Source organism: Rhinoraja longicauda, chromosome 2 (genome assembly GCF_053455715.1).
Source record: "Rhinoraja longicauda isolate Sanriku21f chromosome 2, sRhiLon1.1, whole genome shotgun sequence".
Lineage (NCBI taxonomy): Eukaryota > Metazoa > Chordata > Chondrichthyes > Rajiformes > Arhynchobatidae > Rhinoraja > Rhinoraja longicauda.
Genome location: NC_135954.1, coordinates 27,161,216 through 27,187,858, shown reverse-complemented (window position 1 = coordinate 27,187,858; position 26,643 = coordinate 27,161,216). Strand labels below are relative to the sequence as shown.

The 26,643-nt window shown below is 45.3% G+C and overlaps 1 protein-coding gene across 1 annotated transcript in view; it reads left to right on the top strand.

The window, feature by feature from the left end:
* Positions 1 to 26,643, top strand: part of LOC144602980 (myosin-IIIa-like) — a 76,352-nt gene that overhangs the window by 35,080 nt on the left and 14,629 nt on the right. The window contains exons 4-5 of the mRNA XM_078416107.1: positions 10,599 to 10,703; positions 10,915 to 11,014. Coding sequence (XP_078272233.1) covers positions 10,599 to 10,703; positions 10,915 to 11,014 — 205 coding nt within the window. The remainder of the gene's footprint in view (positions 1 to 10,598; positions 10,704 to 10,914; positions 11,015 to 26,643) is intronic.

Genomic DNA, 26,643 nt, shown 5'->3' with positions numbered 1-26,643 from the left:
CGGCACCTCATATTCTGCTTGGGTAGCTTACAATCCGATGCACATTGAATTTTTCAACTTTAGACAATAGACAATAGACAATAGGTGCAGGAGTAGGCCATTCAGCCCTTCGAGCCAGCACCGCCATTCAATGCGATCATGGCTGATCACTCTCAATCAGTACCCCGTTCCTGCCTTCTCCCCATACCCCCTCACTCCGCTATCCTTAAGAGCTCCATCCAGCTCTCTCTTGAAAGCATCCAACGAACTGGCCTCCACTGCCTTCTGAGGCAGAGAATTCCACACCTTCACCACTCTCTGACTGAAAAAGTTCTTCCTCATCTCCGTTCTAAATGGCCTACCCCTTATTCTTAAACTGTGGCCCCTTGTTCTGGACTCCCCCAACATTGGGAACATGTTTCCTGCCTCTAATGTGTCCAATCCCCTAATTATCTTATATGTTTCAATAAGATCCCCCCTCATCCTTCTAAATTCCAGTGTATACAAGCCTAATTGCTCCAGCCTTTCAACATACGACAGTCCCGCCATTCCAGGAATTAACCTAGTGAACCTACGCTGCACGCCCTCAATAGCAAGAATATCCTTCCTCAAATTTGGAGTCCAAAACTGCACACAGTACTCCAGGTGCGGTCTCACCAGGGCCCGGTACAACTGTAGAAGGACCTCTTTGCTCCTATACTCAACTCCTCTTGTTATGAAGGCCAACATTCCATTGGCTTTCTTCACTGCCTGCTGTACCTGCATGCTTCCTTTCAGTGACTGATGCACTAGGATAACTTAGCAAAACAAACCCCCCCCTTTTTTTTCTCCATCCCCTCTCTTCCCTGTGCCCCATCTGGACTCAACTCTATTTCTCCCCTTCCATCTAAATTCCTTCCTCTGGGTTCACAATTCACAGCTCTTCTATCTTTATCTCATGCCTTTCGTTTTTTTTCATCTCTGGCCTTTGTCTAACCATCTGCCTTTCCAACACCCCCTCACCTATGTCCACCTATGTCCACCTATCATTTGCCAGGCTCTGTCCTGCCCCTTCCCCCTTCCAGCATTCTCCCCCCTCATCCCCACCACCCACAATCAGTCTGAAGAAGGGTTCCAACCCAAAATGTCGCCTATCCATTTGCTCCAAAATGCTGCCTGACCTGCCGACTTATTCCAGCACTTTCTGTTTTTATTTTGTGAACCAGGTCCTTTCGCTGGTCCTCCGAGGGGGGGGGGGGGGGGGGGGAGAGGGCGCTATTCTTAAAGACGTGCGTGTCCTATTGTGACGTCACACACTGAATACTGGCGGGGGAGGGGGGGAGCGCGAGCTCATCTCTCACAGTCGCATGGGTCCCATTGTGATGTCACACACTGAAGACCTTCGAGAAATGGATTAGAAAGGAATTTTTTTTACTTTAAAATGTCTCAAGCTTTAAAATGTCTTATAGAAACAGGATCTTATAGAAACACCCTGGACCCAAAGACTCTCCTGTATTGGTGTAGCACCCTCAACCCCCCCCACTCAATCCCCCTTATCCCCCCCTCCTCCCCCCACTGACCCACTCCATCCCCCCTACACACCCCCACTTGCCCCTCCCCTCACCTGCCCCTCCCCTGCCCCACCCCCACTTGCCCCAGCCCTGCCTCCTCCCCCTCCGCTCATCCCCCCTCCCCCCCTCACCTCCCTCCCTTCCCCCCACCTCCACTCTCCCTGCCCGCACCCCACTCTCCCCCCCACCCCCACTCTGCCCTCCTCCCCAACCCCACTCTGCCCTCATTCACACACCCACTCTCCCCTCTTCCCCATCCCCACTCTCCCCTCCTCCCCACCCGCACTCTCCCCTCCTCCCCACCCCCACTCTCCCCTGCCCCCCACTGCCCCCCTTCCCCCCACCCCACTCTCTCTTACCCATTCCCCCCTCTCTCCCTTCCTCCCCTGCCCCCCACCCCCACTGTCCCTCTTCCCCCTCACACTCTCCTCCCCCACCCCCACTCTCTTCCAAACCCCTCCCCCCAAGCCCTCCCCCCCAGTCCCCCCCCACCATCTCCATTCCACCCTCCACCTCCACCCTCCTCCTCCCCCACTCCATCCCCACCCCTTCACCCCCACTCCTTACCCACCCCTCACCCTCTCCACCCCCCTCCTCCTCCTCCTCCCCCATCCTCCCTCCTCCCCCATCCTCCCCCATCCTCCCACATCCTCCCCCATCCTCCCCCCTCCTCCCCCATCCTCCCCCTCCTCCCTCCTCCTCCGCCTCCCCCCCTCCCCTGATGTTCTCGTCACCCCTTCCCCCCCATTGGCTAGTCACTCGGGCGAGCCCCGCTCCCCGGGTTTGTTAACTTTTTTTTTTTAACGGCTTTTTTAAAAAGTCTAATCTATGAAGTAAGCAGGGTTTTAAGTTTTTTTAAAAATGGAAATTGTTCTCCCCACTCACACACCCCATCCTCTCTACAACAGCGGAGGTGCGGACCCGTTGGTGATCCCTGGCTCGGGCCCATCAATCCTACCGGTGTGTGCACTGGTTTGCGGGCGTGGAGCGACCCCCAGGCCCTGGGTCGCTCATTGAGCGCTGTTAGTCGCGAGCTGCGGGGAATGGCGTCGCGCTGCACCATGAGGGGAATGCAGACGCGAGGCATGCTGGGACGGTCCTCCCGCTGGTCCTCCGGGGGGGGGGGGGGGGGGAGAGAGCGCTATTCTTAAAGATGTGCGTGTTCTATTGTGATGTCACACACTGAATACCGGCCGGGGGGGGGGGGGGTGGGGGAGCGCGAGCTCATCTCTCACAGTCGCACGGGTGCCATTGTGATGTCACACGCTGAAGACCTTTGAGAAATGGGTTAGAAAGGACATTTTTAAACTTTAAAATGTCTCAAGCTTTAAAAATGTAGCTTCAATTTGAATGAGAGTTGTTACACATTATGCCCAGGATAATGGTGAGTAACGTGGGCCAAATATTGTGGCTCTATGGTGTGCCGTTTTGGCTGTGCGAACCAGAAAAATTATGGTGGACACATACACACAAACAAACACAGAGTTTTAGAGATAGATGGATGGATGGATGGATGGTTCTTCAGGGATTGGACAGGCTAGATGCAGGAAAAATGTTCCCCATTTTGGGGGAGTCCAGAACCAGGGGTCACAGTTTAAGAATAAGTGGTATGCCATTTAGAACTGAGATGAGGAAAAACTTATTCACCCAGATAGTTGTGAATCTGTGGAATTCTCTGCCACAGAAGGCAGTGGGGGCCAATTTACTGGACGTTTTCAAGAGAGAGTTACTGTAGATTTAGCTCTTGAGGCTAACGGAATCAAGGGATATGGGGAGAAAGCAGGAACAGGGAACTAATTTTGGAGAATCAGCTATGATCATATTGAATGGCGGTGCTGGCTCAAAGAGCCGAATGGCCTACTCCTGCACCTCTTTACTATGTTTCTGTGTTTCTAACTGTGAGGCAGCAGCTCTACCAGCTGAACCACTGTGCCACATGCTTATTTGCATTCTGCATTCCTTGGGATTTGGCAGAATGAGGGGACACTTTATTCAAACACAAGGAGGCTTGATGCCAAACCACTGTGTTGCCATTGAGGGGTATGTAAATGAAAAGGAAAACAATTACAATATTACAGGACAAGGAACAGTATATTCTCTTCAAAGTAAAGAAAAACTTCAGCAAATACTTCCAGGAAGGGACAATTAATATGTGGGAATTAATAACATGAAAGTGGCCCTCAGGAGGCCTGCTCCACCTGTCTCAGTGTCAACGTGAAAAATAAATTACATTCCATTTCTAATTTACTCGGCTGCATCCACATCACTGTAGGCTGGAGGCACATGCTCTGCTCCTTTGCTGGAAACATTGTCCAAATATTGGATTTTTCTTTCTGTCACTCATTATTGTCCAAAGGGCATCTCCCTTTACGTCTTCTTGAGATTTGTCGTCTTGAGTATTTTACCGGAATCCAGATGACCTGCGGATCTGAGGATAACATGAGTCATTCTCATTCGTCGGAAAGGGTAAATCTCTGACTAGACCAATCCCCAGTGTTGTGGGTGAGCAAAGGAATCATTGACTGCTCCTGACAATAACTGTTTTCTCTTGATGGTATTCTAAGCTCTGCCGGGGTTTCAGCACTTTGTTGTATTGTGCCTTAAAAGTCTCCATCTCACCTGTAAGTGGCTTTCTGTATGTGTTGCTTAAATCAAGAAGACATCATAAAGCTGAAAACAGCATCTACAGAGCATAGCACTAAAGGTTAAAGTGGGATATGTTTCTCCCTCTCTCTTCCTCTCTCCCTCTCTCCCACCCTCTCTCCTACCCTCTCTCCCCCTCTCCCCCTCTCCCCCTCTCCCCCTCCCCTCTCCCCCTCTCCCCCTCTCCCCCTCTCCCCCTCTCCCCCTCTCCCCCTCTCCCCCTCTCCCCCTCTCCCCTCTCTCCCTTCCCCCTCCCCTCCCCCTCCCCTCCCCTCCCCTCCCCCTCCCCTCTCTCCTCCCTCTCCCCTCCCCTCCCTCTCCCCTCCCTCTCCCCTCCCCTCCCTCTCCCCTCCCTCTCCCCTCCCTCTCCCCTCCCTCTCCCCTCCCTCTCCCCTCCCTCTCCCCTCCCTCTCCCCTCCCTCTCCCCTCCCTCTCCCCTCCCTCTCCCCTCCCTCTCCTCTTCCCTCTCCCCCCTCTCCCCCTCTCCCCCCTCTCTCCCCTCTCTCCCCTCTCTCCCCTCTCTCCCCTCTCTCCCCTCTCTCCCCTCTCTCCCCTCTCTCCCCTCTCTCCCCTCTCTTCCCTCCTCTTCCCTCGTCTCTCTCCACTCTCTCCTCACTCTCCATTCTCTCCTCTCCTCGCTTCCCTCTCTCTCTCTCTCTCTCTCCCTCTTTCTTCCCTCCTCTCTCCTCTTTCTTTCCTCTCTCTTTCCTGTCCCAATTACAAATTACTACCATATAAAAAGAAATGATGACAATAAATGCTACAGGGCATAGCTTTAAGTTTAGAGGGTTTTTTTTACACAGAGGTGGTGGGTGCCTGGATTGCACTGGCAGAGGTGGTGGTGGGGCAGATATGTCTGGCATTTAAGAGGCTTTTGGATAGGCACATGGCTCTGCAGGAAATGGAGAGATATGGATTATGTGCAAGCCGATAAGAGTTAGTCCTGGCATCATTTTCGACATATAAATTGCGGGCTGAAGGGCCAGTTCCTGTGCTGCACTGTTCTGTGTTATATATATGTTCCATTGATGTATTCAGTCAACATATATTTCTACTGCATTCAGTGCTCTTGATGTGGCCTCTATTACAACAGTGGAACCAAGGGTAGACTAGGTGACTGTTTCATCAAACACTTGCGCTCGGTCCACCAAAGCCTGCTGGATATCTTGGGTTGCTAACCATTTTAACATCCCTTCCCGTTCCCACACCAACTTTTCTCTTCTGGGCCTCCTCCATTGCTAAAGTGAGGCTGTTCACAAACAGCACTTCATATTCAGTTTGGCTAGCTTACAACCCAACGGTATGAGCATTGAAGTCTCCACTTTTATGTAAGACCCCTCCATTTCCTTCTCTCTTTATTGCGCCCCCCACCCTCACCCTAATGTGGTTCCATTTCTCCCACCTTCCCTCTCTTGTTTTCCTCCACCCCCACTGTCCCTTTCCACCTATATCCCTTCCTCTGGCTTTCTGGCTGTACACTTCACTCTTCGTCTCTCTTAATCTGACACCTTTTGTCTCCTTTGTCATCTCTCGACATTGTCCACCCTCTCTGCCACTCAACCTGCCTCACCTGTATACACCTGCCATTTGCCAGGCTTTTTTCCGCCAACACATTTTTTTCCAGCTTTCTACCTCTGATTACAATCAGGGTCCTGACCCGACACATCGCCTTTCCATTCCCTCCGCAGATGTTGCTTGATCCGTTAAGTTACTCTAGCACTCTGTGTTTTCCACATAAAATGCCCAAAAAGTCAACATTTCCATAGACTGACCAGAAATGTGGAATTGAGGTTCGAAAGTTAAGCAGCCAAATATAATTGCTGATATTTGGAGAGCATACAACAAAAAAGCTTTTCACTGTACCTCAGCATACATGACAATAATCTTAACTAGACTAACATCAGCAAAAAGACTATACATGTTTACAATCAAGTTGTCCACAGTGTACAGCTACATGATAAAGGGTGCAATGTTTAGTGCAAGATAAAGTCCAATGATGTTGGATTAAAGATATTTTGCAGATCTCCAATGAGGTAGATAGGTCAGGATTGCTCTCTCATTGACAAAAGGGCGGTTCAGTTGCCTGATAACAGCTGGGAAGAAACTGTCCCTGAATCTGGAGGTGTGTGCTTTCAAACTTCTATACCTTTTGCACAATGGCAGAGGGGATTTGAACGGCATTGTATTTGATAGCCATTGACTTACAGATTAATTTGAATCAATTAAAAACATTGCAATGACAAATTAGGGGCTAGTGGAATCAAGGGATATGGGGAGAAGGCAGGCACGGGTTATTGATTGTGGACGATCAGCCATGATCACAATGAATGGCGATGCTGGCTCGAATGGCCTCCTCCTGCACTTATTTTCTATGTTTCTTTGTTAAATTCTGACCAACCATTCCTCGCGGTTTTTATGACAATTTTTCTTCCTTTTTTCCATCTCCAGTAAAACCCCCCTCCCACCATCTCTTTCTTTCCTGCGGTCCCCTCCCCCCTCCCTCCTGCACTCTCATTTCTCCAATCATCTCCCTCTCCCGTTCCAGTCACCCTGTTTTTTTCTCTCCTTCATGCATCTCCCACCTCTGCGACCCCATGTCCCCTTCACCCACATACCCACATCACTCCCTCAAGCTTTGCATTTTACCCCTTCCCTCAACATCTGACACCCTTTTGTCACTTTTTCACCTTGAGTCTTTATCATTTATTCTACTCATCTGATCTCCTCCTCCCCCCACCCCCCCCCCCCACCCCCCCACCTCCCCCACCCCCACCCCCACCCCCCCACCCCCCCCCCCCCCACATCTCCAACACCCTCATCTGTACTCATCTATTTATTTCCAGGCTTTGTCCTGTCTCCACCTCTTCTTTCCATCTTTCTACCCCCCCCTGTTTCAATCAGTCTGGAGAAACCAAACCATTGCCTGTCTATCCCTCCCCAGACGCTGTTTGACTGCTCAGTTCCTCCAGGACTTTCTTGAGTTATAAGGAGAGATTGGGCAGGGTAGGAACGGCGGAAGCTGGTGTAACCTTATAAGGTGTATAAAATCACGAGGGGAATAGAGAGACTGAATAGATACAGCGTTTGCCCCACATTTGGGGAGTCAAGAAGAACAACTATTTTAAACAGAGGGTGGTATTGTATGTATCAGTCTGAAGAAAGGTCTCGACCCAAAACGTCACCCATTCCTTCTCTCCTGAGATGCTGCCTGACCTGCTGAGTTACTCCAGCATTTTGTGAAATAAATACCTTCGATCTGCACCAGCATCTGCAGTTATTTTCTTACACTATGTGGTATTGCATGGAGCTTCCTGGCAAATGATATAGTTTGGGCAGGAACAATAATAGAATTTTGAAAATATTTGGGCAGGTTCATAGTTACGAACGATTTAGAAGTCTTTAGGTCAAATGCAGGGAAGCGGGACTTGCACGTGTGGGCACCTTGCTTAGCATGGAGCAATGGCCTGACGGGTCTGTTTGCCTCTAATGTCATGTGTACAGTGAAATTCGAATTACCATACAGCCATACTAAAAAAAAAGCAACAAGACACACAACTACGTAAACGTTGACATAAACATCCACAACAGCAGATTCCCCACATTCCTCACTGTGATGGAAGGCAATAAAGTCTAATCCTCATCCTTTTTATTCTCCCGCGGTTGGGGGCAGTCGAACCATCTGAAGTCGGGGCGATTGAAGCTCCCACAGTCGGCGGTCGATGCCCCCGCATCAGGGCGATCGAAGATCCCGTGCCGGGGCAATCAAAGCACCCGCGATCGGGGCGGTCGAGGCCCTTGCACCTTGGAGCTCCCAAAGTCGGTCTCTAACCAAGGACCGTGAGCTCCACGACATTAAAAGTCCGCAAGCTCCCGCGGTTGGAGCTCCAATGTCGATCGCCGACATGGATCGCCAGCACCACAATGTTAAATCCCAAAGGGTCCCGTGGTTGGAGCTCCCAAAGGCGATCTCCAGCAAAAGTTCGCCAACTCCTCGATATTAGACCGCAGTGCGGATGGAGATACGATATGGAAAATAATCGCATCTCCGTCAAGGTAAGAGATTTAAAAAAGTTTCCCCCTCTGCCCCCACATAAAACAAGCTAAAGAACACTAAAACATTCATTTAACACATACTATAAAACAACAAAAGAAGGAAAGCATGAGACAGACTGTTGGCGAGGAAGCCATTGCGGCGCCACCCGGTGGTTAACTGAACTTCCAGTATTTTCTTTTTGTTTAATTGTCCCGATTATCTTCAGTATCTGAAAATGCCTCGACATTGTCATGATTTTGTCACGGGATCATTTTAATTTCTCCTGTAAATATATATGTTTATTTAAGTGATCTGCATTTATTTTATATGTGTCTCAGTTATTTAGACTTCACAAAGACGGCCAATTTCCTGTGAATATGAAAGGAGATAATTTTAATTAAATGACCGCTGTGGTGTTCAAAAGGTAAATAAATACTGACAAACTAAATAATTAATGCTTGATACGACTGACAGAGTGATGCACCAGGTAGAGCTGCTGGTTCACAGCATCACAGACCCGGGTTCAATCCGTGTTCGATGCTGCTGTCTGTGTGGAGTTTGTATATCTTACCTCTGACCAGGTGCGTTTCTTTCAAGTGTTCTCATTTCCTCCCTAATTCCCCTCAAAATGTTCGGGGTTGAAGGATATATGGCCACTGCAAGCCCCCCTTGTGTGTTGGTAAGACGGAGAACATGGGGACAAATTGATATGAATATGGGGGGAACAAAATGACTTTGCATAGTGTGAGCATAAATGGGAGGTTGATGGTCATTGTATTCTCGGTTACCAAAGGGCCTGTTTCTGTGTTCTTTGTAACTTGGATATTTCTTCCTAGATTTAAATTTCTCATTAACCATTAGAACCAAGAACATAGAACATAGAACAGTACAGCACAAGTACAAGCCCTTCGGCCCACAATGGCAGTGCTCAACATAATGCTAAGACTAACTCTTATCTGCCTGCACATAAACCATATCCCTCCATTCACTGCAAATACATATGTCTATCCAAAAGTCTCTTAAAAGTCTCTTAAATACCACCATCGTATTTGCCTCAACCATTGTGTTCCGGGCAACCTTCTATGTAAAGAACACATCTCCTTTAAACTTTGCCCCGTTCACCTTAAAGCTTTGCCCTCTACTACAGTATTTGATTTTTCTATCCTGGCAATGAATTGCTAATACATTTCCTCATATATCACCACTCCTATGTTACTATGTCATAAAAAGAGGACACTTAGTCCATTGAATCAAGGCTGGTTCCTGGCAATGCTATCCTATCAAGTCCCATTCCCTCTCTCCCTATTTCCCTGTAGCTCGGCAACTTATTTTTCCCTCGCATGCCCATCAACACCCCTTTGATTCTTGTTCTCACTCAGACACCAATATTAAGGAGTAATTTACAACAGCCAATTAATTTACCGCTCAAATGAAACCTAGGAGAGGAGAGGAGAGGATATGAATCCTCCAGAACCAATCACTGACAGCATCTGGGGTCAGGCTCCAACCTGTTTCCCTGAAAGGCACACTCATGCCCACACTCTACCATGCACAACCGCACACACACCCACATGAACACATGCACACACACACACACACACACACACCTAGACGTAAACATACATACCTACAAGCACGCGCACACTAGCATATGCACACTCTCGCACACGCACACACACACACACTCATTCACTCACACACACACACGCGCGCACACACACACCATGTCTCTTTGATTTCCCTTTCCATTGGCAACTGTACCTCCAGCCAATTAAGATCCACCCAAATTCCTTCACCGTCTTTAACAAACACCCATTAAATCCATCCACGGCCTCACCTAATCCTATCTAGAAGTTGCGCAATCCCACAAAACCTTCCACGATCTTTGCACTCTTCCAAATCTGTCTTATCCATCTTGTCTCTTAACATAGATACAAAAAAGCTGGAGCAACTCAGCGGGTCAGGCAGCATCTCTGAGGAAAAGGAATAGGTGACATTTCGGGTCGAGACCCATCCCTTCCTACACATTTTGTCTCCCAACATCCCTGATTTTTATTCCCCCACCATTGGCATCTGCTTGGATATAGGAATTAGCTTTCCAAATCTTTCCAAATTGTCCCTCTCTCACTCCCCCTTGATCGAGTCTCCTTGTCCAAACTTTGTTCATCTACCATAACAATTACCTGAACATTTTAAGGTATGGTATCAATTTTATTTGATAATCTGTTCTGTGCTCTGCCTTAGGATGGTCCACTTTTAATACCAATCTCTTTGACTGGACTGAACTTGCTAACCATTCCTCTTTTGGCTCTGCGAAGGACCTTGGAAAAGGCACTGTATAAATTCAAGTTGATTGGATTGTTGTTGTCACCGATCTCTTTCTGTTATTTCAGCTGTGCAATGGAGGCTCTGTGACTGATCTTGCCAAAGGCTTATTAAAGCGAGGGGAGAGAATGAGTGAACCGATCATTGCCTACATTCTGCACGAAGCACTAATGGTAAGATTTATTGCAGTATTTTAACAGGCAACAGGTTCCTTTAAGCTCAGAATGAAGCATTACATAGATTATAGGCTCCTTGCTTCAGAAAACATGCAAATACCACAAAGGTTAGCTGCTGGAATTAAATGGCTCACTCCTCCTGCTCATTAGTCAGAAGGTTTTATTTGCTGCAAGCATATTATGACTGTCACCATCCATTTTTCTCCAGGGCCTGAAACACTTACACAACAACAGGACAATTCATCGTGACATCAAGGGCAATAACATCCTATTAACAACAGAGGGAGGCATCAAACTTGTGGATTTTGGTATGTAGCGATGCACGAACCGCTAAAGAGCACAATTATTTTCCTTTCGCAAAAATGTATCACGCAGACTGATCAAGGGAAAGTTTTGGGCAATAGTGTGCAACCAAAAGCTATGAGGATTATGTCCAAAACCTAAAATGATCACTGAAAAGTTACTTTCTACCTAGTTAATTTGCAGCTGGCCATGCAGATGATGAAGGGGCAGGATGGGAACATTTTGGTAATCTGACATTGCGTTCAAATTTTTAACAGGGCGCATTAAATCGGAAGAAATATTGGTTATTGCATAAAAGGATCATTTAAAGTCTGGACAACCAGCAGTAACCATCAGGTGCATGGATTGCCCACCAACCATTTAAATAACAAGACAGTTGAAAGGGATATCTGCTGGCAATTAATCAGAGGGCTTATGTTACAGGATGTGATATCCAAAGTCATGATACTGAGGATAATTAAGGGGATTATGGGGAATTTTCATCACAAGGAAAGAGTAATTAGACAGGGAAAAACGCAGAGTGCTGGAGTAACTCAGCGGGTCAGGCCGCATCTGTGGAGAACATGGATGAGTGACGGGTTGGGTCAGGAGCCTTTTTCAAACTGGTGTTGTTTTCATTTGAACAGAAGAAGCTGGGCAGGTTTCACTGAGGTTTAGTACAGAATAATTATGATGGGTCAAAAAGGAGTAAATATGAACCATCCATTTCCCTTGGCAGAATGACCAACATATTTAAAACACGCATTTAAGACAATTGATAGAAAGATGGAAGGGAATCAAGAAAGTAACTTTTCAAGGAAAGAATGATCAGTCTGAATCTCACCTCCTGAAAGGGTATAAGACATAGTAATTTGAAAATAGCTCCATGAGGAATTTACATGTCATAACCTGAAGGACTACGGAATAGTGCCAGAATCTGAAAATTGATTTTTTGATTGATAAGGATATAATGGATTTCCTTTTGTTGAAACTTTCTGACGAAAGCATGTTAACTTGAAAGGTTAATTCTGTTTTTCTCCCATGCAAATGCTGTCTGCTCTGCTGAGTATTTCCAGCTTTTCTGTTTTCAAATTGGGTATCAAGCATCTGAGGGTGATTTTTGTTTTTTGTTTGCTTCTGCACTTTTCCACCAAGTCCATTCTGACAATTAAGCACCCATTTACATTATTAATTCTCCAATAATTCCGTGGTAGTCATTATACATTCCCATCAGATCCTGGCCACATTCTCATCTTGCTGCTACCATCGGGCAGAAGGTGCAGGATACTGGGAACCATTAACTCCAGGTACAAGAACAGCTGCTTCTTGTCAAGCATCGGACAATTGAGCCATGTGCATAAACGTAACCACAATCTTACCTCAGCAATGATCTACTATGGACTTTGTTTAGGTTGCAATATGTACTTCAGGTTGTACTATTATAATACTAGGTTACCTAGTATTACTGATGATTTATTGTATTATTAATTGTAGTAACTTTTATTTGTTGACCTGTTGTGTTAATGTTGTGTTATGAAGCTGCAACAAGTAAGAATTGTGTTGTTCTGTTCTCGACGCAAATGACAATGAAATAATTAGGCTGAAGAAGGTCTCCACCTGAAATATTGCAAATCCAGTCCCTCCTCAGATGCTGTCTGAGCCGTTGAGTTCCTCGAGCATTTTATACTTTACTCAAGACACCAGCATCTGCAGTTTCTTGTGCTTCCATTAAACACTCTTGACTTGACTTGACTCTTGGCTATTGAGATCTGCGCAGTCCAGTATGGCGAGCTTGCAGCCAGGCTTTGGAATTGCTCATTTTAGACATGGGTTCTCTGAGGAACAGGGGCTATTTCAGTGAGGTGCAGTACTAGGACTGTTGCCAATGCTTGTTAAATTGCTCTAAGCCAGAGGCAGCTTATTCAGCAGAAGAGAATTTTATCATGTAACTGTTATTAATCCCATGAAGGATAATAATTTTCTGCTATTGTTATTGAGACACTTGCTTTCTGACATGTCACCTAATTTAGCTGATACTTGCAGTTTTGGATTCGAATTAACATAATAAATATCTGGCACACTTGCACGGTAGCGCAGCGGTAGAGTTGCTGCTTTACAGCGAATGCAGCGCCGGAGACTCAGGTTCGATCCTGACTACGGGTGCTGCACTGTAAGGAGTTTGTACGTTCTCCCCGTGACCTGCGTGGGTTTTCTCCGAGATCTTCGGTTTCCTCCCACACTCCAAAGACGTACAGGTATGTAGGTTAATTGGCTGGGTAAATGTAAAAATTGTCCCTAGTGGGTGTAGGATAGTGTTAATGTACGGGGATCGCTGGGCGGCACGGACTTGGAGGGCCGAAAAGGCCTGTTTCCGGCTGTATATATATGATATGATATGAAAGATAAATGCAAACATTTCTTCCTACTGATCTTTAAAAAATTGATTTTCCTACTACTATGAGCATTTTGGCATCTCCTCCCCTCCTCTACAATCACTTTCCCCGACACATTCAAAGATCCTTACTTGATATGTCCCTCATGTATTTTATAGTAATGAGCATAAAGTTGATCAGTGACTTCTTCCCAGTACTAATTAATGAGATGTTTGAAAGCTACTGTATTATATATGTGAAGAGTGCATAATGTACTTCAGTTAATGACTTGCTTAAATATAATCGCGAAGAAAAGTTTTGCTCTCTTCTGAAAAATAGAGAAGAATTTGTTAACCGGAAGTAGGGGATTATTTGATGCAACGTTTATCCAATCATTAATATGCCGATTCATCTAGTGGATAAATACCACATTTAATAGGCCTCCACGTGAGTTATTTTTCCTGGAATAACAAAATGTAATAATTTTTTTAAGCATCTCACAGCTTAGGGAAAAGGAATTAAAAGTGACTTAGAGTCACAGCATAAAAGCAAAGAGGAAAGGGTGGAATTGTGATGGTAAAAACTATGTTTATGCTTTTATCAGAAATGTTGAATACAGGGAAATGTCCCTTTGGCATCCTCCAAAAACTGTAGAAGGAACAAATTAATTATTTTCTTATCATCGGTAATCTGAAGGGACTGTTGCAATTATTGGTTTATTGATAAGTAAGGGAACTGAGATATGACTGGCTGGCTTTCATATGAATATCTTCAGTACAGGGTAACAAGACTTTCACTCTATAATATAGCTGAAGAGGCCATTTGGTCCATTCAAAGATGGCCCTGTGCAAAAGCAATCCAGCCATTCTTATGGCCCTGTCCTTTCCCCATTGCCCTGCCATTTGTATTCATTCGGATATGTATCTATCTCCCCTTTGAGCACAACAATTGAGTCTGTACTCACTATTGATCCTGCTAGTGCATTACAGACCCAAACCAATAACTAGTTTAAAAGAAATGGTTCCTCATGTTAGAACATAAAACAGTACAGCAGAAGAACAGGCTCTTCAGGCCACAATGCCTGTGCTGAACATGATGCCAAGACCATCATTTATCTACCTGAACATAACCCATATCCCTCCATATCCATACACCTATCTGAAAGTCTTTTAAATGCCACTAATGTATCTGCTTCAACCAACACATGCGGCAGCATGGCCCAGGCACTCACTACTTTCTGTGTAAAAAAACTTGCCCCACACATCTTGCCCCTCTCATCTTAAAACTATGCCCTCTAGTATTTGATTTTTCCATCCTGGGAAAAAGATTCTGTCTGTGCACCCGATCTATGCCTCTCATAATGTTCTATGCTTCCGGCTTGTCCCCACAACCTCTGGCGTTCCAGAGAGAACAATCCAATTTTGCCCAATCTCTCCCTATAGCTAATACCCCCTAATTCAGGCATCAGTCTGGTAAACCAGAACATTTAGTTTTATGTTGCAAATCACTTTTGTTTTAAAGCCTCGGTTTTAGCTGTAGGCCTCCCCAACTTTTGAAACAGTTTCTCTCTACATTGTCTGTCAAGACCCTTTCTGCTTTAAAATAATTTTATGAGATCTTCGTAGTTGCAAAGAAAACAAGAGGTACTTTTAGATATGCACTATCATGGATCTGCAGGGAATGGAGAGATATGGAAAATGTGCAGGCTGAAGGGATTAGTTTAAGCAGGTATCATGTTTAGCATTGACATTGTGGGCCAAAGGGCCTGTTCCTGAGTTCCTCAGCGGGTCAGACAGCATCTCTGGAGAAAAGAAATAGGTGATTCATCTTTTGCAAAGATTTCCCATCTTTCACAAAGTGTGACACTCGCAATGGAAATAAATTCAAAGCCCTGCCATCATTTAATAAGGAATAATGTGTCCCCACTTCATTGTTATGAGCATAATATAAAAACACTCGGAATTTTCTTCTAGCAAGATTTCTTTGCTTTCTGGCTGCCGCCAAAATGACACAGACGCAATCTGATATTCTGAAGCAAGTCTAAGATTAATCAGATGTCTGACGCATCCCAAATCATCAGTCCTGATTCAGGACCTCAGCCCAAAACAACAACTCATTCTTTTCGGCTCCGGGTGCATTCAATTCTTCCCGTGTTCTGTTTGTTATTCCAGATTCCAGTATTTGCACTGCATTTGTCTTCAGTCCCAAAATCACAATTCTTGTTCATCTATAAACTGGATTGGAATCTGAAGGGTTACATCTCTAAAAGTGTTGTCGAAGCAGAAACTCTGAGCAGATTTTAAAATGGCCTGAATCAACACTTGAAATGCGACATCCAGAAGCCTATAAACTGAGAGTTAGGACACAGAGTGAGCCAAATATTTCTATTTTGACTGCCAAAGATAGGCTGACGGGTCTTTTCCTGTGATAGACACGAAATACTGGAGTAACTCAGAGGGGCAGGCAGCATTTCTGAAGAGAAGGAATAGGTGACGTTTCAGGTGAAGACCCATCTTCAGACAAGTCATGGGAAAGGGAAATGAGAGTTGTAGACAGTGAACCAGGGGCCACAGTTTAAGAATAAAGGGTAGGCCATTTAGAACGGAGATGAAGAAAAACTTCTTCAGTCAGAGAGTTGTAAATCTGTGGAATTCACTGCCTCAGAAGGCAGTGGAGGCCAAGTCTCTGAATGCATTCAAGAGAGAACTAAACATAGCACAAAAAGTAAGGAAATTTGTGTTTGGTAGATTATTTCTTTGTTGTAACAATGCTTCTTGGCAATAAATCTTATACCGTTGGAAAGCCTGTTTATTTCCCTTTTAAATGGTGCCACATTTGTAAGGAACATGCATTTGTGGGATGAGCAGCAGAGCTGAGTATATGGGTTGCGCCCATGAAAAATTTGCCAAATCTTCTCTGCCAATGCCAAACAGCTTATTCTGCTGTTGCTATTGACTCTTGTTTTGAGCTTCTGGTGCCCCCAGGTGCTGACAATCTGGTGCCTGATTGGCACCTGATTGGCAGCATCTGTGAGCATGGGCCCTGCTACAGTGGTCAGCAGGTGTCTGCTCCAAGAATCGGCATGCCACGTTTGACTGATCCAGATAGGGCCCGTGCGATAGGGCAACTTCAAGCTGGTGTTCCGCAAAACCAAGTTGCGGCATTATTTGGAGTGAGCCCTAGTACCATCTCCAAAGGGAAGGCCAAGTTCCATATAACGGGGGATGTCAGAGACAGGCCGCGAAGTGGGCGTCCCAAGAAGACGACACCCGAAGAAGACCGTTCCCTCACCCTGTCAGCACTTAGGAACCGTAGGCTTTCTTCTACAGATTTGCAGTCAAGGTTTGCAGGACGATATGGCCGACGGCTCTCTGCCCAGACAATTCGGAACAGACTGTACGCAGCCGATCTCCAGTCTCATAGGGCTGCCAGGAGGCCTGCCATGACTGCCCTTCACCGTCAGGCCCGTTTGCGCTGGTGTCGGCAACACGTGCACTGGAACCTGAACATGTGGAGGAACGTTATGTTCAGCGATGAGCCCAGATTCTGCCTATGGCAGTTGGATCATAGGGTCAAAGTGTGGAGAAGACGCGGAGAACGCTATGCTGATTGCTGCACCGATAGAGTAACATCTTTTGGTGGAGGCAGTGTGATGGTGTGGGGCGGCATCTCCCTCACTGGAAAAACAAGGCTTGTCATCATTGGAGGCAATCTCAATGCAGAGAGATATCGAGATGAGATTCTGCAACCAGTGGCAATCCCATATCTCCACAGTCTGGGACCGAACTCTATCCTCCAAGATGACAATGCTCGCCCCCACAGAGCAGGGTTTCTCAGAGACTACCTCCAGGATCTGGGAGTGGAGAGGATGGAGTGGCCTGCCAGCAGTCCTGACCTCAACCCCATTGAACACTTGTGGGATCAGCTTGGGTGTGCTGTTCGTGCCAGAGTGACCAACACAACCACGTTGGCTGACTTGCGACAAATGCTGGTTGAAGAATGGGATGCCATCCCACAACAGTGTGTGACCAGGCTGGTGACCAGCATGAGGAGGAGGTGCCAGGCTGTTGTGGCTGTGTATGGTTCTTCCACACGCTACTGAGGCTCCTGTTTATTAAATGAATAAATTGTTAAATTGCCAATATGTCTTGTTTCTTCAGACTTCAATCATCCAATCCACCAAACAACACCGAACAAGAGTCAATGGCAGAATAAGCTGTTTGGCATTGGCATAGAAGATTTGGCAGATTTTTCATGGGCGCAACCCACATACTCAGCTCTGCTGCTCATCCCACAAATGCATGTTCCTTACAAATGTGGCACCATTTAAAAGGGAAATAAACAGGCTTTCCAACGGTATAAGATTTATTGCCAAGAAGCATTGTTACAACAAAGAAATAATCTACAAACACAAATTTCCTTACTTTTTGTGCTATGTTTAAATAGAGCTCTTAAGGATAGCGGAGTCAGGGGGTATGGGGAGAAGGCAGGAACGGGGTACTGATTGAGAATGATCAGCCATGATCACATTGAATGGTGGTGCTGGCTCGAAGGGCCGAATGGCCTACTCCTGCACCTATTGTCTATTGTCTATTGATGTAGAGAGACATAGAACACATGAATTAAATATATGCAAGAAAGTAATGATGATAAAGGAAACATGCCATTGTTAGCTATTTGCTAGGTGAGAAAGGGAAGCCGGTGTGACTTGGGTGGGGGAAGGATGGAGAGAGAGGGAGGGAGTGCAAGGGTTACTTGAAGTTAGAGAAATCAATATCCTGGCCCTGAAATGTCCACAATTCCACGATCTCATCACTGTAATTAAAGATTCTTATGACCAAGTTGCAGATAGAATCACAAGCCAGAATCCAAATGATTCTCTATGTTTTCAGCTGATTAGATGTCAATAGACAATAGACAATAGACAATAGGTGCAGGAGTAGGCCATTCAGCCCTTCGAGCCAGCACCGCCATTCAATGCGATCATGGCTGATCACTCTCAATCAGTACCCCGTTCCTGCCTTCTCCCCATACCCCCTCACTCCGCTATCCTTAAGAGCTCTATCCAGCTCTCTCTTGAAAGCATCCAATGAACTGGCCTCCACTGCCTTCTGAGGCAGAGAATTCCACACCTTCACCACTCTCTGACTGAAAAAGTTCTTCCTCATCTCCTTTCTAAATGGCCTACCCCTTATTCTTAAACTGTGGCCCCTTGTTCTGGACTATATGCCTGTGTATATAAAATCCTTGAACTTTGGTTCTGCCACTCTACACTAAAACTTTATCATATCATATCATATCATATATATACAGCCGGAAACAGGCATTTTCGGCCCTCCAAGTCCGTGCCGCCCAGTGATCCCCGCACATTAACACTATCCTACACCCACTAGGGACATTTTTTACATTTACCCAGCCAAATAACCTACATACCTGTACGTCTTTGGAGTGTGGGAGGAAACCGAAGATCTCGGAGAAAACTCACGCAGGTCACGGGGAGAACGTACAAACTCCTTACAGTGCAGCACCCGTAGTCAAGATTGAACCTGAGTCTCCGGCGCTGCATTCGCTGTAAAGCAGCAACTCTACCGCTGCGCTACCGTGCCGCCCAGCGGTAGAGTGCCACAAAAGGAAAGATCTCGCATGTATTGGTAATCTGAACTATGACTGATAATATCAGTCAAGGCAGCACCAGTGGAGACAGCAACTAAATTATGAGTGGAAAACATAAAGTGCTGGAGGAACTCAGCCAGTCAGACAGAATCTGTGGATGAAATGGACAGACAACATTTCAGGTCGGGACCCAATCAGCATCTGCAGCTTGAATGACTAAATGGCAGGGGGCAAATAGAAGAGAAGTTGCTGATATGCTTTTGACAGGGGGACCAGTTTGAGCTTGGCTTGACAGGGATGTGTGCCGATTTCCATCTTCCCTGTTCCCATACCAGCTCCCTAGAAGCCTCCCTGCTGGCCTCAGCTAGCCAGTGAGACTCACAGCTGGGATTGTCGAGATATCCTGCCAGACACAATGCAGATCTCTCTTCAAGAGTAGTCCTGAAATACTTTGCAGTAATAATTGATTCTTCGGTATTTCATGGAGATAAATCACATGACAGGCTACATTTTAAAGTTATTTTCCCATTGAAATTGTGTTTCCTTAACAATAAACGTTGCAAATGACATCATGCAGCACTCAATATTCACACCTCCTTTACATGAAGGAACCCATTAAGGACTGTGCCTGTGCATTAAATCTGTCTTTTTAAGCATTTAAGTGTCACCAGATACGTTCTAATATATCACAGAGGATCCCAGCATATGAACGGTACATTGATGCTGGCACTTATTTCTTAATGATGTGTATTCAATCTAAAAAAAATAGCTTGTCACTTTCTGTTTGCATATGGACAAATTTAATTTCTCCAAATATTATGTTTTATCTCTCATGCAAACAATAAACTAGGAATATAAGCAATAGACACAGTGTGCATCATCAAGATAAATGATTTGAGCACAAGCTCCAATTTTGTGCATTACGGTGCGGCTGAAACCTATTCAGAACAGTGAGGCAAATTTCTGCCTGCTACTCTGACTGTTACTGAGGCATAGGACAAGGTACAGAGAAAACAGTCAGCTTTTGGGTGAAGAAGTCTGAAGAAGGGTCCCAACCCGAAACATCACCTATCCATTTTCTCCAGAGATGCTGCCTGACCTGCTGAGTTAAGCCAGCATTTTGTGTCTATCTATGGTATAAATAGCATCTGCTGTTCCTTTTTATTAGTAGGAAGGAACTGCAGATGCTGGTTTAAACCGAAGATGGACACAAAATGCTGGAGTAACTCGGCGGGACAGGCAGCATCTCTGGAGAGAAGGAATGGGTGACGTTTCGGGCCGAGAGGTCTGAAGAAGGGTCTCGACCCGAAACGTACACATTCCTTCTCTCCAGAGATGCTGCCTGTCCTGCTGAATTACACCATTTTGTGTCTATCTTACTTTCTATTAGTATTTGTATGGAGTCAGTTCAGCTGCCATAGCTACCAAATGACAATATAAAGGAGACAGGTTCTTCAGGAATAGAATTGCAACTCAAGAACAGCCTCACAAGGTGATGCTTTGATTTTTTTAATTCTGCATGTTGCTTTAGGCATATAAGCCAGAGGCTCCTCCTGATTTTACATAATCAGTCAGTGTACATCCACAGCTGGGTACTTGCCATCCATGCTGTTCAGCTGCCATACAACAGATCACGTTCTTGTCAGACTAAAGTGAGCACCCTCCTAGAAATGCAAATGACTGGCCACTTACTAAACTATTGACAAATCAGTTTTCTATTAAGCACATCGGCGTAGCTCACTCGAGCCACTTATTCCTCTGAGGCATAAATTCAGGGCATAATCCTGACTGCTGCTTCTAAGCAGGACTGCTGAAATGGTGGTGATGGTGCCTTTCAGATGAGATCTTACAGGCGTATGATGTGTTTGCCTTCATCCGTCGGGGCTTTGAGTATTAGCCAGGAATTAATTTTGCAGCTTTATATGATTTCAGTCAGGCCACATACGAAGTATTGCGTGCAGTTCTGGTCGCCTTATCATCGGAAGTATGTGGAGGGTTTGGAAAGGGTGCAGAAGAGCTCACTACAAAGAGAGATTGGGGAAAACTTGGATTATTTTCTCTGGAGTGTCGGAGGCTGAGGAAAGACCTGATAGAAGCTTATAAAATTATGAGAGACAAAAATAGGGTAGACAGTCAGGATCTTTCTTCCCAAGGTACAAATGTCAAAGACTTGGGGGCATAGATTTAGGGTACGATGCACAAAGTTTAATGGAAATGTACGGGGCAAGTATTTTAACAATGAGAGTGTTGGGTTCACTGCCGGATGTGGAGGTTGTGGCAGATACAATCGTACCATTTAAAAGGCTTTTCCATGGGCACCTGGATATGCAGGGAATGGGATGATATCACATGCAGGCAGAGGAGATTAGATTATTTTGGCATCATGTTCGGTACGAACATCGTGGGATAAAGGACCTGTCTCCGTGCTGTGCTCTTCTACGTTCTATGTATAGATAGGCTTCAAAAATCGAATAACGCATTTCAAGAAGGATGGGGAATTTCTTTCCCTGTCCAAATGCTATTCATGTCTCAACCACCATGATAATACAAATTGGTGCAGAAACTTTTCTTGGGACATTTTTTAAATCGGTAAATAGGCAGAGGTGATTGATTCCTGATCTCGAAGGTGGAAGGCGGAGGTTGGGAACAGAGTGAGAACAACTAAATATTCAGGGATTCCACGGATCCAAGTGTTGTGAAGCACAATAGACAATAGACAATAGACAATAGACAATAGGTGCAGGAGGAGGCCATTCGGCCCTTCGAGCCAGCACCGCCATTCAATGTGATCATGGCTGATCATTCTCAATCAGTACCCCGTTCCTGCCTTCTCCCCATACCCCCTGACTCCGCTATCCTTAAGAGCTCTATCTAGCTCTCTCTTGAATGCATTCAGAGAATTGGTCTCCACTGCCTTCTGAGGCAGAGAATTCCACAGATTCACAACTCTCTGACTGAAAAGGTTTTTCCTCATCTCAGTTCTAAATGGCCTACCCCTTATTCTTAAACTGTGGCCCCTTGTTCTGGACTCCCCCAACATTGGGAACACGTTTCCTGCCTCTAACGTGTCCAACCCCTTAATAATCTTATACGTTTCGATAAGTTCTCCTCTCATCCTTCTAAATTCCAAATTCCAACTGGGAATACTGTGTGGGAATGGAAACGGCTCTTCCAGTCTTCAACAACATGCTAAGAAAAACAATTCCAGAAGCTGATCTCTTTCACAACAGAGCATGATGTGCAGTTATCATGTCATCCAAGAAGGGTTTTTCACCTGAAACGTTAACTCTGTTTTTCATCTGCTTTGTTTCAGACTTCCGGTGGGTTTTAAATTTTTCTTCAACTAATTATCTAAAATCCATTTACACAGTAGAAACAAATAACTGCAAGTGCTGGTTAATATACATAAGGATGCAATGTGCTGAAGGAACACAGCAAGCCAGGCAGCATCTCTGGTGAACATGGAAAGGTGATGTTTCGGGTCGAGACTTAAGAAAGGTCTCAACCCAAAACGTTACCTATCCATATTCTCAAGAGATGCTGCCCGACCTGCTGAGTTACTCCAGGACTTTGTGTCCTTTTATCCATTTACATAATGGATATTACACAAACACTTTACAAACCTACTAAACATATAGAGTGCAAATCTCTGCATTGTGTAATGACACTCAGAACTCCATGATCCAGCACTGTGGAGCTCCTGCTATCCATTGGAACATGTTTTCCGAGAATAAGTTCTTCTATTTGTATCTAGTTCAGTAACACTCTGGATGCAAAATTCATTTAATTTCCAAATGAATTTAAAACATAATCTTCTTTAATTGGTTTATTAGAACTGAATATAATAAGCTAATAACCTAATAAGCTGTAAAGAGCACAGAGAAGATTTAGGAGGCTGTTGCCAAGACTCGAGGGCCAAGTGATAGGGAAAGGATGGGCAAGCTAGGATCTTATTCCTTCGGAATGCAAGAGGATGAGGGGTGATCTTGGCTTGTATACACTGGAATTTACGACTAGGCTTGTATACACTGGAATTTAGAAGGATGAGAGGGGATCTTATCGAAACGTATAAGATTATTAAGGGGTTGGACACGTTAGAGGCAGGAAACATGTTCCCAATGTTGGGGGAGTCCAGAACCAGGGGCCATAGTTTAAGAATAAGGGGTAGGCCATTTAGAACGGAGATGAGGAAAAGCTTTTTCAGTCAGAGAGTTGCGAATCTGTGGAATTCTCTGCCTCAGAAGGCAGTGGAGGCGGCACGGTAGCGCAGCGGTAGAGTTGCTGCTTTACAGCGAATGCAGCGCCGGAGACTCAGGTTCGATCCTGACTATGGGTGCTGTACTGTAAGGAATTTGTACGTTCTCCCCGTGACCTGCGTGGGTTTTCTCCGAGATCTTCGGTTTCCTCCCACACTCCAAAGATGTACAGGTATGTAGGTTAATTGGCTGGGTAAATGTAAAAATTGTCCCTAGTGGGTGTAGGATAGTGTTGATGTACGGGGATCGCTGGGCGGCACGGACTTGGAGGGCCGAAAAGGCCTGTTTCCGGCTGTATATATATGATATGATATGATAATTCTCTGAATGCATTCAAGAGAGAGCTAGATAGAGCTCTTAAGGATAGCGGAGTCAGGGGGTATGGGGGGAAGACAGGAACGGGGTACTGATTGAGAATGATCAGCCATGATCACATTGAATGGCGGTGCTGGCTCGAAGGGCCGAATGGCCTCCTCCTGCATCTATTGTCTATTGTCTATTATCTTATAGAGGTGTATAAAATAATGAGGGGGATAGTTAGGGTGAATGCACAATCTTTTTCCTTGGGTATGGGGGTTCATGACCAAAAAGGCATAGGTTTATGGTGAGAGTGCCAAGATTTCTATTCTGAGGGGCAACTTTGTTCACAGAGAGGTGGGTATATGGAACCAGAGAACGTAGTTGAGCCAGGTACTATTCTAACATTGAAAATTCATTTGGACAAGTATATGGATCGGAATGGTCCAGAGGAATGTGGGCCAAAGACGAGAAAATGGGACTAGCTTAGATGGGACATATTGATCGGTGCTATATTGGTCCTATGACTAACATCTTCACCGCTCTGATTCAATCGTTACCGCCGTTTTGTAGAAAGAGTGAAACACCAGGCAGAACATCATCTGCCCCATGTCCTTCCGCTGTGTCCGGGCTTTTCTTCCATCAAACATTTTATTCCTTGTCCATGGAAATGACATTTCTTTTTAAGCAAACCTTTTAAGCAAACTTCCTAAGAAGCTCTAGACTGGTGCATTGGAACAGTGGATTATAAATAGCACGTCACCCGTGTTGATGAAAGCACTAAATGACAGCCTTTCAGTGCACGATCATCTGAATCACGAAGACGGCGAAATCTAGTGATTTCCTAGCTCTGTACAAGAGAGATAACAAAGCCCCTGCACTGACTCATCACTAAAAACACATTTCTATCACACGCTGCCAATTTCTGGGACAATATTCCATTTTATTAAAACTGTAATGTGTTGTTAAGGGTTATTGAGCATGCCCTGAGGAAAAAAATGTTGCACCAAATGAGCACCAGGGGTTTATCGGCAGTTCGGGAGAGTAATGTGAAGCAGACCGTTTTATACAAATATTGACCTTTGTCTTAAAAGGTTCATTCTTTTAGTACAATAGAGAATCTGAACGTTTACTTTTCAATTTGCCTTAAACCAGGTGTTTAAATACACTTGAACGGCACACGTAAAGCTGCTTTTCAGCGCGATTGCCTTTTTAAGAGTCCATGTTAGAAATCATTGTCAGTGACGTTTGCCAATAAGACCTTGCCTATTAATTTCTCGGTCCATTAATATCGCCAACAGTAAATTGCAGGCTTCGGTCATTTAGGAGTTTTAGACAAGTATAGCATTGCTTTATACCAGTAACCGAGTATAATCTAGGTTGAGGAAATTGTACAAAGACACCAATGTTTCAAATCACCTCCAGCAGCTTGTTTTTTTCGCTCCAAATCCCAACATCTGCAGTCTCTTGTGTCTCAATGTTTCAAAACTGTTACTGATTCTGGAAGCCACTGATACATCCCCTGTTCTGCCCATTTACTTTTTTTTTCCTGGCTGCCTTTCTTGACGATATCGAAAGATCACTGTGGGGAAAAAAAACTCTCCGAGAGATTGCAAAAGAAGTTAGGTAAACACGGGGTTTTGCACGTAAATTAATACACGCTTTTCCCTTGGACCTTAAAAGAAATCCCTAAACAAACGAATAACAGTGCCGCATTAAGGCTGGGATTAAAACCAGACTTGCTTATTGTGTAAGGAGGAACTGCAGATGCTGGTTTAAACCGAAGATGGACACAAAAAGCTGGAGTAACTCAGCGGGGCACGCAGCATCTCTGGAGAGAAGGAATGGGTGACTTTTCGGGCCGAGACCCTTCTTCAGACAGGTTAGGAATAAGGGAAACATAGAAACATAGAAAATACGTGCAGGAGTAGGCCATTCGGCCCATCGAGCCATTCAATATGAGCATGGCTGATCATCCAAAATCAGTACCCGTTCTGGCTTTTTCCCCACATCCCTTGATTCCCTTAGCCCTAAGAGCTAAATCTAACTCTCTCTTGAAAACATCCAGTGAATTGGCCCCCACTGCCGTCTGTGGCAGAGAATTCTACAGATTCACAACTCTCTGGGTGAAAAAGTTTTTCCTCATCTCAGTCCTAAATGGCCTACTCCTTATTCTTAAACTGTGACCCTTGGTTCTGGACTCCCCCAACATGCGGAACATTTTTCCGGCATCTAGCCTGTCCAATCCCTTAAGAATTTTATATGTTTCTATAAAATCCACTCTCATTCTTCTAAATTCCAGTGAATACAAGCCCAGTCGACCCATTCTTTCATCATACTTCAGTTCCGCCGTCCCGAGAATTAACCTGATGAACCTACGCTGCACTCCCTTAATAGCAACAATGTCCTTCCTCAAATTTAGAGACCAAAATTGCACGCAATACTCCAGGTGCGGTCTCACCAGCACAACTGCAGCTGGACCTCTTTGCTCCTAAACACAAATCCTCTCGCAATGAAGGCCAACATGCCATTAGCTTTCTTCACTGCCTGCTGCACCTGCATGCTTACTTACAGTGACTAATGGACAAGCGCACCCAGGTCTCGTTGCACCTCCCCTTCCCCTAATCTGGCACCATTCAGATAATAATCTGCCTCCCTGTTCTTGCCACCAAAGTGGATAACCTCACATTTATCTGCATATAACCTCACAAACGAGAGATATGGATGGTGATGTGGAGAGATGAAGAACAATGAATGCAAAAAAGTAACGACGATAAAGGAAACACGCTGTTGAAAGCTGTTTGTAGGGTGAAAATGAAAAGTTAGTGCGACTTGGGTGGGGGAGGGATAGAGAGAGATGGAATGCCGGGAGAGAAATCAATATTCATACCACTGGGCTGTAAACTGCCCAGGTGAAATATGAGATGCTTTTCCTCCCATTTGCATTTACCCTCACTCTGACAATGGAAGACACCGAGGACAGAAAGGTCTGTGTAGGAATGGGAAGGAGAATTAAAGTGTCCAGCAACCGGGAGATCAGGTTGGTTCACGTGGGCTGAGCGAAGGTGTTCTGCAAAACGATCGCCCAGTCTGCCTTTGGTCTCGCCGATATATAAG